The following is a 12,663-nucleotide window of genomic DNA, read 5'->3' as shown; positions in this document are numbered from 1 at the left end:
CCAATCCTATCTGTACCCTCTGCTCAACCCAGCAACTCAAAACTTCAGTGCACCTCTTTTTATTATGCCCATGGACCTCCCAGGTCTGGTCCCACCCCCAGATCAGCGTTCCTATACTACCAGCAGATATTACTCGCATAGAAGACTGGCTAGCTACTCTATTTGTTACAAGACATACGTTACCTGGATTTGAGCTCATCGCCATACTGCTGTGGCAAATTTGAAAGTCCCGCAATCGGTCCATATTCTGCCAACAGACTCCTGCTCCTTGTCACGTTGTTGCTGAAGCACGTAGCCAGGCCCACACAGCTGCAATTTCTCCTATTCCTACTAATCGCAATCATCCAGATCTGGATAGCTTATGGTGGCCCCCTAATCCCGGCGTTCTGAAGATAAATATTGATGGGGCTTTCAAGCCAAGAAGTGACCACGGATCAGTTGCCTACCTTTGTCGTGATCAGAATGGCCATATCATCGAAGGATTCACAAAGACAGTACCTGCATCTTCGGCTTTGCAGGTGGAGGTTCAGCTCGTGTTTCGCCCTTCATCATTTGATCCACGCCAACAAGACCTCTGATTCCCTTATCATCGAGTTTAACTACCTTGTGATGGTTGAAGCGGTGAATGATCCTCAAATGTTGCCATGGGAGGTTCGTCCTCTGCTTGCCGAAGCTGCTGCCCTGCTCCCTCGTCTCGCTCAGTCGTGCGTTAGGTTTTGCAGAAGAGATGCCAATGCTGCTGCAGATTGGGCTGCTAAGGCGCATAACAATGGTCTTTTGATGCCTTCTTGGGCTTTTTTTCCCTTCTCCCTTGTTAGACATTATAACCTTTGATGCCTTTCAAGCAGGTTGTAATGTTCATTTCAACTAATATATTGCCTTCTTTTCGACCAAAAATAAATAAATAAATAAATTTTATCTTTTTCTCTTCTTCTTTTTTTCATCTTATAATTTGCAAAGATAATATTGGGGATTTATGCTTGGATCTCAGCTCGTGACTTATTGAATACTGAATTGCCACGTCAGCTCTTTTTAATGAAAATCAACCAGAAGAATTATATTGGAATTTTGCATAAAGGTTTAGGAGTAGAATGACAAAAACAAAAAGTTTAGGATAAAATTAATATATGTAAAGTAAATTTATAACTGATTAATTAATTTTCTTTTATTTTTTCCATCCTAAATTTCCCCCCAAAAAAAAAAAAAAAAAACAAGTTCTAGGCTTACATGATGCCCATTCACACAGATCGACAAAGTAAGGTCATATAGTCTCCCATTCCCACGAAGAGAACAGACCATCATCATAGTCCACGGCCCAAAGTCCAACAAACGAAATCCGAAGAAAACTGGTGAAAAGAGTTGAATTTTACACGCCATAAGTTTGGTATTCATCGTTTTCAAGACCCCATCCACGACTTCGAGATCCCACATTTGCAAAACTTGCCAAAACACTTCATTCATATGAAAGAGAAGTCCACTTCCGCTGTCTTCTTTCATCGAAAGACAGCTAACCTAAGCGGGACTTTTGTCATACATCGGATTGAGACTTAAGATAAGAGTTGGTGTCTTTTCCAGATATTTCTTTCAGCTTCTGTCTGGTGGCTTGTGGGTCTGGGGATGATCCACATTCCACCAGCTTCATCAAGCTCTAGCTTCGCCTTTCATCATGCTCAGTCAAGCTTGCTCCCAGCGACATCCACGACGAACCTGTACCTAACGTCGTTCTTCTCGAGCCTCTCGAACGCGGCGTTGATGTAGTCCATCTTGATCACTTCGATTTGGGAGGTTATCCCCTTTTCCTCGCAGAAATCGAGCATCTCCTTGGTCTCCTTTATGCTCCCTATGAAGCTCCCCGTGATCGCCTTCCTACCTGTAACCAGAAGACTCAAATTGTTACTTAAAGTGTGTAACTCTTAAACCACACGTTTATTTATCAATGTAAATGTTTAGAATATATGACAATTGTCAAAAAAAAAGAAAAATTTGACATTGTATCAAAGCAAGTCTCAAGTTCAAATCTCTCTAGACTTTTGTTCATCTCTCCTATTATACAATTCCACCACTTTAAATTTATGCCAGAATCCAACATATATGTTGAAGGGGAATGTTAAACTATTTAAATATTAAATTATGCATTCATCTATCAACTTCAAATCCACGTTCATGAAAATCCATAGTCCATCAGATCAAGAGGGATTCATTCAATCCTAGGGATATAGACATAGGTCAGCCTCACGAGTCGAGTTTAGTGTATTTTAACTTGACAAATGTAAGTCATACTCGTTATATGTCTCGTCCATAGTCACCACACAACTCAATATTTATAATATGAGAAATTTCCCTATTATCTCTTAAGGAAAATTAAAATTCAAGTCAACCAGCTCTTATCACTCTCGTTCCAAAAGAGCAAAAATAAAGCCTGACTTCTTTATGCAAAATTAAATAAAAGAAGAATACTGAGTCTGCTTGGAATGGCTTTTACTTATTATTGTGTCTTTTTTAACAAATTTTTGTGGTGCACGTATGTTTCATTTTTAAAATTCTAATTACATGAAACTTCACAGTACATAATTGTCAACACATTTATTTGCAAAATATTTTTTTTCACAATTTCTTAAAATTTGAAGAGCATTTTAAAATTGAGCAAGAAAGTTAAAAAAAAAAAAGTTGCTTTTTTACTTTTGAGAAGTAGGTACAAACATAAGATTTGACTTATTTTAGAATTTTTTCTACAGACTTCTGCAAATGATGTAGTGAATGAAACCAATTTTGGAAATTTCATTGACTTAATGGGTTGGTGAGAGAGAGAGAGAGAGAGAGAGAGAGTTGTTTTATCATACCACCCATGACCACAGGGGTGAGGAACTGGAGAGGAGTGTTGATCACACCAAGCAAGATCAGCTTGCCATCAAGCTTCAACAGAGAGAGGTAAGGCTCAAGAGGGTGAAACACAGGCACTGTGTCAATGATATAATCGAGTGAATCAGCAGCCTCCTTCATCCCAGTCTCGTCGGAGCTCACCAAGTACGCATCAGCGCCAAGATGGTCCAATGCCTCCTCTCTCTTCCGGTCAGACGAGCTTATCACGGTCATGTGGTGTCCCATGGCCTTGGCAATCTTCACCCCCATGTGGCCGACCCCGCCCAGCCCCAGTATTCCTCCTCTCAGGCCGCTCTGCTTCAGCCCGAAGTGGTTCAGCGGACTATACACCGTGACCCCCGCACATAGAAGCGGCGCCGCCTGCTCCGATGATATCCCATCCGGTATTTTAACCAGGAATCTGAATTAAGAAAATCTAATGTGGATCACATTCGACTCTCCACTAATATATTGATACAAAACGCAAGGGTTGAGGCTGAATTGTTCCATCAACGGGTCCTAAATTTGGTTCTTCAGAGTTATATTGGTCTAATGACTCTATTCCTTATGTCAGTATTCATGGTTTATCTCCATTGTGATCCTCTGCAGACCAGAAGTTTCTAACTGCTTCAAAACAATTAAGTATCAAATAATATGTACACTATCCATCGCCCTTAGTATACGGATTCATGTATAATACCAGTATTGTCATTGATTCTGTCTACTGCATAACTCGTAAATTTAGTCTGTGATATTTTACAGCTACGGACCCTATCAGATGTAAGTAAAAAACTAAGAACCTCTATACAATAAAACAGATTCAATGACGTGGCCAAAAAAATTCAATGATGTCCCTGGCTAGTATGTGTCGGATAATAACCATATAATACTAAAAAGGAGCAACCTAAATTAATTATATCTGAGATAAACCCTCTTTAATTTTTATTTTTTCAAGATCTTGCAGCTTGCACATTTAAAATTTCTTAAATTTGAAAAAACACCTCAAATTTTTGTACATAAAATTGTTCATGCATAAACCTGTATGTATATTTTTATAATATCCCAGAGTTTAGATTGTATTCAAGTTGGGACGGTAAAACAAAAAGATGCCTTTTTGTTTATGAAAACTACCGGAATTAGATTTTTACATATTTTACTAGTTCTTTCCGATTTTTACAGGCACATTTGGCAACTTTTTGCTAGTGGGAGACAAAGGCAATTGTTTTCCGACCAAAAAAAAAAAGACAAAGGCAATTGATTCCTTCTTTTTCTGGTGAAGCAGATGCACTTACTTTTGAGCAACGACCATCTCTCCGGCAAAGCCACCTTGGGTTGGCTTCCCGTCAGTGTAAACATCGTTGTAAGACCAGATCTTCTTGCTGCAGTATTGCTCGATGTCGGATTTGCACGGCGTGCAGTTTCGGCAACACCCCACGAGGACTCCGACGCCGACCCGGTCCCCAACTCTCAGACCAGTCACCTCTGATCCCACCTCCAGCACCTCCCCTACAACCTCATGGCTGCAAACAGATGAACCAAACATTGATGGATAACATGTGTAGACTGTAGTTTTATCAGAGAGAGAGAGCAACAAAGATGTGATTTATGTACCCAGGGACCATGGGGTAGCGAGACATGCCAAGGTCATTCTTGATCTGGTGAATGTCACTGTGGCAAATCCCACAGTAGAGCACCCTGATGTAAGCATCTTCAGGACCCGTGCTCCTGCAATCAAACACAGGCAAACAACCGCAGATCCGATCCGTTAGTGTCTCAGCTCACATCTATCGCTTCAAGTCCTGAAAGAACAAAGAAAGGGCTGAACGGAAACTCGAAACCCTGCCTGAGATCGTAAGTGTAAGGCGCGAGAGTCCCAGAAGGGTCTCTGGCAGCCCAGCCGGTGGTCTTCCTCTCCGCGTCGACACTGCCCATTTGCCCAGTCTGAGCGATGATTGAGGAGAAGCTGATTGATTGGTGGGAAATGAACTGATGGGCCAAAGTACATATACAGGAGAGAGATGAGGACGATGGAGGAGAGAGAGTCAAAGGTGTCGGAAGCCTAAGGTTGACATCTCAGCCAAGATGCATAGGGACAAAGGTTGGGGTAGGTGAAACAGCCGCGAAAGATCTTCTCGTCGCTTCTCTATGAAAACATGACAAGTGTCCAAAGATTTAAGAAAATATCGAGTCATAAGTTATCCGTGCTTCTAGAAGGATCTAAAATATTCATATCTTGCATGACAATAGATATACTATTACTAATTTTCAAACTCATTGATAATAAATTGCATTCAATTTAACATTTTTTTTTCATTTCTTTGTAGTATTTTTCATAAACTAGATCACACTCGACGTGATTTGTTTAGATCAATAATAGGTTTGTATGTTATATGTACATCCTAAAAATTCAGGTTTTGATTTCGAACGGATAAGTTGGACCTTTTGTCGACGTAACTATAGTACTTTTTTTGAGATGGTCACTTATGAGATAACTAGTATATCGGTGAAGCCGTTAAGTGATTTTAAACGCAATAGACTTGAGAATTTGACCAGGATTCAACTGCTCGACCGTGTTAGTCTATAAGGGTCATTACGGCATAGATAAAAATTGATCAGAGAGTAGAGATAAGTCGATTTGACTGAGATATGTGGCTAAACATGGGTAATTCCACTAATTTGCAAAATTCTTGTCAATCGGCACTAGACTGATTTTTTTGTCGTTTTGGCGCATTGTGTCTATATTTGAAACATTGAGATTTTTACGACAACCGAGAGTCGACAATGTGTCAAAGAGGTACGTGTGGCTCAAAGAAAATCGACCACGGGTCAATTGTACCAAAAATTCCTAAAAGTTATCCGGTAGGTTAAGTGACGCTAAAATCACGTCAAATTGAAATTAACCGCAAAATTAAACTCGATTTTAGAAATTGAAAGTTATGTCATGTCAAAATTCATTTTAGAAATGTCGACTTATCCTCCGAAGATTTTTCGGAGATTCCGAGATTTTTCTGGAAAATCGATTCGGACAATACGAAAATTCGATGGATTCATTTGAAGGAAATTTTGACTTCTAAGTCGAGCTATTTAACAATGGGGACTTGTAGAAATTTTATGGACATTTTTCCTTGTTAAAATTTGATGTCGATTTGGGAAATTTCATGATGAAATTGAAGTCAAAATTAGGAAATTTGGAGCTTTGGTTGGTGAGTGGCATTTTTGGCATCAAATTGGATAATTTGTGGAGTTATTGTCCGAGAGTATGTTAAAGAAACAAAAAGAATTTGTACATAAAGTTGTTGGGACCAAATTTGGATTAATGTAGGAGGTTTTCTTTAATTTTCTTCCTCTCCTTTGGTCCCACATGCACTCTCTCTTTCCCTCCCTCTCTCACGCACGTTCTTCCCCTAGCCAACGTCCCCTGCCAATGCGGTCTCCATTTGCTTTTTCTTTCCTTGGAATTTGAGGTCCATCCTCTCCCACACGTCTCTCTCTCTCTCCCCATCTCTCTCTCGCACACCTTGGCTGACATCACCCCTTTTCCTCATCCCTTCTCTTGATTTCTTTTCTGCCTTTTTTTTTCTTCTGCTTTTCTTTTTCTTTGTTGACCTTGTGGCATCCTTCTCCATTGACCCTTCTCTCTCGCACACCCCTGGACCACGTTCCTCTCTCCTCCTTTTTCCTTTTTGCCGTGTCTCTGCCCGGTTCATCAGCGGCTTCATCTTCATTTATTTTTTTGGTTCTGTGGAAGACGGCAGCAGGCCATCGATGTCCCCCTCTCCTCACCGAAGCAGCCCTGATTTTTACCTACAGCTGCCACCTCGCGTCCCCTGTGGAACAGCCCCGCCATCAGCCACTGTTTCACTTCCGTGGAACCGAAACAGCGTGGCCAGCAGTGCAGGAGCAGAATTCCAGTCAAGCCGTGGGCCTTGCGGGGCCGATTTTGGCCCGTTCCGAGCCCCTGTCGGCTGCCACCGCTTTGGGATTTATCGATTGCTGTCGTGTCCCAGTAGATTTGAACCGAGCAGATCACAAATTAAGTGAGTTTAGCTCACTAATCCCTTATTAGTCAGTTAATGATGCTTAGGGGTTGTTTAGATTAAATTAAAAATGTTTAGATTGATAGATTATATTAAATTAGTTAATTTAATTATTTGCCAATGTATGTTAGGTAGTTAGTTAGTGTACTTAGCAAGTAGACACGCATTATTATTTATTGAATGAAACTTGAAATTTTTCCTGTTCCATTTTGGCTTCTAATTAGGCATTATGGGCATAAATTGGATTTATTACATTTATTTAATAATTTCCATAATATTTATTTATTTATTTATTTTTCGAAATTAAGCCGGGATAGTTGATGACCGAAATTTTATACTAACTATTGTGGTGTAGTCTGTTTATTTATTTTAACTCTAAATTGTGTTGAATTGATTTAATGGTGATTTTATGATTTTATTCATAAATTAATTTCAGTAATTAATTGGAAAATCACTGGGTGTTGGTTTACAGCGCCAAAAATATGTTATGGGCTATTGAAACCGGTGGGATGTTCAAAAAGTGAAATTATTATATTTTGATTAAGGCCGATCGTGTATCCACACACAGCTATTTTTATCGGAGTTAATAACAAATTGTGAATTGATTGAATAATCATGATAGTATACTATATCATCCTACAAGCTCTGATATGTTAACTTAGCGAAAGTAGTATACTGGTGTACTATATCAACCTACGAGCTCTGATATGTCAACTTAGTGCGAGCATTACACTTTATCAGCTTAGAGTGAGCATTAAGGCTATACTATATTAGCTACCGACAATATGTCAGCTTAGCGAGAGTAGTATATCGATATATTATATCAGCCTGAAGGCCTTAATATGTCAATTTAACAAGAGTAATATACTTAAACTTATCAGCTTAATGCAAGCTATACTATTTATTTATTAGCTTAGAGTGAGCAGTCCCGATATAGTTGGATTTTATATATAGTATTAATTGAATTGACCATGGGATGGTCCGATGACATGAAATTGACTAGGTTGATTGATCGATGATTCAATCTGAGTTCTGAATTGACGTGATGACGTAATTCAATGATTGGTTAATGTGATTTGAGGCATCTGTAAATGATATTGATTTGCATGATGGAATTGAGACCAAGGTAATTCCTCTGACTCGTGGTTGTGTTTATGTAGCCCTTAGGGCATATTTTCTTACTAATCGGGTCTTAGGGGTCTTGCTGAGACATTGTCTCACTAGTTATTGCATAACATTTTCAGGTCCCTAAATGGCAGTCATGGAGGACTGGAAGTACCGGAGTCTAGGAAAGTGGAGATCGAAGAATCGGCGAATTTGTCTAACTAGTGGGTCATAGGATAGTTCCCATTTTGTTGAGCCATCCTTCTGTAAACAACCTAGTTGTGTGTATAAACCTAAAGTGTTTAAAAATGCTTGTTTTGATGGTGATTTGTTGTCCTACTTTTCTATCCCATTGAATTGTTGTATGGGGATAATTTATTAATTGCTTCCACATGCGTATTAAAATGAATGGGTTGGCGATGTGTCATGGGACGTCGCTATTTAATCAACCAAAGAGGGATGGGCACGTGCTCGGAGGATCAGGGTGTGACATTATACACATTAGGTTTTGCATACTAAGTACTATGGCCAACTTTAGAGAAAAGAGCAGTATGGAGCTTGGGAAATGGAGAATAGGTAAGTTTTTGGAAAGACAATTGGATTCCAAGGTTGGAGCCACTCCACAACATGGTTACTTCCCTTGTGAAAATTTTTATAATTATGTGCATAATGGGATTGGAAGTTTCCACTTTTTCCTAGGAATCTTATCAAAAGATGTAATCCGTAGAATTTGGGCTATCAAACTCCTAATAGCCTCAGATGGGAAAGATAGTCTTTTGTGGAAAGGTAAGAGCAAGTGATCTTTCTCTGTCAAGCTAGTGTCACGGTTCATAATTCTCCCATACTCATGAACACTTGTGGATGGAGTTTGGGGTTATTAGGTGAAAAGTGAGTGATGTAGAGGGGATGAATACAGCTGGTCTTGGGAGTGGCATTGGGATGATTGATGTTAGGAGTTCTAGGATTGAACAATTATATCTTTATGGAGCTTTGGATGTAGAGTTGGTATCCTATGTACAAACTAGTCGGGAGCTGATATCACTCTCTTAATAAGGTCATGGTAAACCAAAACTAGCTGTGAGCCTAAAGTGATCCATCGTTTTGCTCAATAGACTAGTTGTTTGAGCTAAGCTGAGCGTGGTATGATTTGATATGAGGAAGCTATTCACTATATTGTTCTTTGGAACACCTATAAACATAAAGTTAGACTAGTGTTATCTACTCACTAGTCACTGCAAGGGCTATTCCGTGGCCAAGAAACTGTTGACCCATGATAGATGGTCTCAGAGCAAGATCTCTCAAATAAGTGAGGTGAGTTGGAGAAAACCTATGGTCTAACCAATTCTACGAGGGTAGAGAATGAATTTCTAGGGCAAAAGGTGCTTGGACAAAGTGTGGCTCTTGATAAGTTTCTACGATGACAATGGGGGCATAAGAAAGAACCAATTGCTCATTGAATAGGGAAAAACGTTCCTCAGTCAATGGGCGAATCTCAAGAAGAGGTATGTTGCCACATTTTCAACAAGGAAAGAAAGCTTCATTGGTTTGCTAGGATCAAGAAAGGCTTAGTAGGTGAAATATGGTGCTACCAAAAGATGTGATTGGCGAAAAATGCCAAACTTTCTTGGGAAAGCACGAGTGATAGAAGGAGCCCGAACAACTACAATCAAAAGAAGCTACCCATGGATTGGCTTGTTTTGTTGGGTGAATGTTGCCATTTGATGCATGATCCATAGTGACACATCAACAATTATGAAAATGCAAGAAAACAACAAAACAATGCACAATAAGGGCATTGTGGAATTGAGTGGTGGAGAACATAATGGTCCACAATTCTACTGTATTCATGAACACTTGTAAGTAGAGCTTGAGGTTATTCGGAGAAGAGTGAGTGATATAGAGAGAATGAATACAACTGATTTGTAGGAGTAGCGTTAGGTCGATTGGTGCTAAATATTTTAGGATCAAACAATTATATTTATAACGGAGCTCTAAAGGTGGGGTTGACCTCTCGTGCACCAATTGGTTGGAAGCCGATACTACTATCCCGATGAGATCATGGCAAACCGAAACCAGTTGTTAAGGCTAAAATGATATGTTGTCTTGCTCGAGGAACTAAATGGTTGAGCTAAGCTAAGTGTGGTACTATCCGATACAAGAAAGCCATTCGTTGTATTATTCTTTGAAACAACTATAGAAGAAAGGCCAGCTTGATGTTATCCATTCACCATACGTCACATGGGCTATTTCGCAGCCAATGAACTGCTAGCCCATGACACCAACATGTGAAATTATCAAAGGGATCAACAATCAAGAAACTAATAGCATATGGCCCCCTTATATGGAAGTGGAGAGGACCTCAATGTATTAGAACATTCCTTTAGCTAGCAGCACATAAACGTTTATTAACCAATGAATTGAGGACATCTCGCAGTCTGGGAGGTAATCCTTACTATTTGCATTGTGAATTTTTAGTGGAAACAATATTGCATGTTTTGTGGGATTGTCTAATTATTCAAAACATATGGATTAACCTCGTCCCACACAACCTAACTGACAATGGAAGATTCAACTTCCGTTATGATTGGAGTATTACTTTCAATGCGAGTATATAGTTTTTTGGCAATAGTGAAACATATCACTCTTCCAAGAAAGCTTTGTTTTCTCCTTCCAACATTGTACAAGTAATCCAATCACACACAAAGGAAATCATAGCTTTGCCCATGATCAACTTGTTTAAAAGTGGATCATGTACTTCTCCCCTTATGGTCACCTGAGATCCTCCACCTCCGGGATGGATCAAACTAAATACCAATGGAGCATCTAAAGGTAATTTGTTGAAATTGTTTGTTTTTCACAAGCTATGTAGCTAGACTTGCGACACGTCATTTCTTAAAAATAGGAGCCGAAGGGTTATTTCAAAATGAAGGGGAAAAAAACATTGTTTAAAGAAAAATGCTAGCTATTTGATTTTACCTCATTTGTTGAAATTTTTGTTTGTCTTCACAAGCAAAACTATGGGAGTTGTAGTTGGGACTTACCATCGCAAAGCAACATGGTTTCCATAGCCTAATTATTGAGATGGACTGCAAAATTATTATCGAACTTGTTAACCAAGATAAAATAGTAAATAATACTGAATCAGCATACTTAAGAAAATCCGATGACTACCAGCTTTAATTTTGAGTTTAAATTATATCATATTTTTCATGAAGGCAATTGGCTTGCTAATATACTTGCCAATGTTGGCATAGCAAAGCAATTGGATATCAAGTTCTACTTGTAGTCACCTAGAGAATTATCTTCTGTTTTTCTTAGTGATAAAGTCGAGATTGTAGACTTTTGACATTAATTTTTCTTAATTTTGTGCCTTGTGTTTACCCAAAAAAAAAAAGAAGGATTTTTCTATTTTTTGTGGACGATGTATGTTATTTTTCATGAAAAATCCCAAAATTGCCACACATGTAATATTTGAGATTTTAGATACTAAAGAGCATATCACACCTTTTATGTCCGTACCTTAAATTACAACGCACTCATTTTATTCCAACCATGGGCCAACCTTATTTACTTTAAACTATTTGTTACTCTAGACGCTGAAAATTATATCTGTTAGTCTTTTTTTGGGTTTCTTGTATTAAATATGCTCATAACAGGCCTTGATCATAAATATTTGAGGCCAAAACATAGCAGGCGACAAAATACAAATTACAAAAAGCGCAATATACATAGAAATGCATGCCTACGTTGGTACCCATGTTGAATTTCAAGGTCAAAATGTGTCAAGAGCAGAGGAAGACCGAGGGCTCTCGGCACGCAATCGTCGCCTCACGTGTCGACTTCCAAGGAGTTGTGCCCGAACTCTTCTTTACCATGTTCGTATGATCCAAGCGCGAATTAAAATCTACGATTGTTTTTTTCTTCATAGAAAATGAATAAGATCAAATCCAGATTTTCATTTTTCACTTAGACCAAGCCCACAGGGAAAGATCCATCCCAGCCATCGGTCATATGGACTCACATTATGAACGGTTACGATAAAGTTCAATATTTCATCATTTCATCATTTCGCTTATGCTTTCTATTAACTTCGTTAATCATTACTTTGCCCTCATATTGTCCATGCATGCCTAAGGTTTCCAAGAAACGAAACAAAGACACGGTAACGTTATCGGACAGTACTAGAACGACTGACTCAGCGTCGGCAATTCATGCAAATTGATTAGATTTTGATACTAGCATGGATGGCTCTTGCCTCAAGATCTCTCAAGCCAGAGGGGAAGACGATGCTCCCCCAGGCCTTTGATAGATTTGCAGTTGATGGATGATACAGATGCATCGGTACTTCGAAGGTATGATGCAGTTTTAGCAGATTTCACATCATGTGGCACGACTCAAGAGACAGATTCCAAGAAAGCATATCAAATTGCACTAGCTAAACTTACAGTAAAAATGAACATGGTTAAAAGGTCTTTTCTTGTGTAGGCAATTATCAATCTGAGATTCCTCTCCAGAGGGCTTTTCTCTTACAGTAAAAATGAACATGGTTAGAATCTTGCCGACCTGTAACTAGCAACCTAGGTGAAAATCCCACGCGTTGCAGGGGGCTTTTCTCTACCAGAACTGCCTCCAGAGAAATCAATTGGTGGTACTAGCTATACAA

General features: G+C 39.1%; 1 protein-coding gene across 1 annotated transcript; it reads right to left on the bottom strand.

Annotated features, from left to right (window-relative positions):
- Positions 1 to 1,332: 1,332 nt before the first annotated feature.
- LOC104414609 (probable cinnamyl alcohol dehydrogenase 1) lies at positions 1,333 to 4,936 on the bottom strand. The gene is made up of 5 exons (XM_010025762.3): positions 4,703 to 4,936; positions 4,471 to 4,584; positions 4,152 to 4,379; positions 2,841 to 3,280; positions 1,333 to 1,870 (listed from the first exon to the last, which is right to left on the bottom strand). The coding sequence occupies exons 1-5, from the start codon at positions 4,789 to 4,791 to the stop codon at positions 1,671 to 1,673; spliced, it is 1,071 nt and encodes a 356-aa protein (XP_010024064.2). The 5' UTR covers positions 4,792 to 4,936; the 3' UTR covers positions 1,333 to 1,670.
- Between the last annotated feature and the right edge of the window lie 7,727 nt (positions 4,937 to 12,663).

Source organism: Eucalyptus grandis, chromosome 7 (genome assembly GCF_016545825.1).
Source record: "Eucalyptus grandis isolate ANBG69807.140 chromosome 7, ASM1654582v1, whole genome shotgun sequence".
Classification (NCBI taxonomy): domain Eukaryota; kingdom Viridiplantae; phylum Streptophyta; class Magnoliopsida; order Myrtales; family Myrtaceae; genus Eucalyptus; species Eucalyptus grandis.
This window is presented reverse-complemented; position numbering and strand designations above follow the sequence as displayed.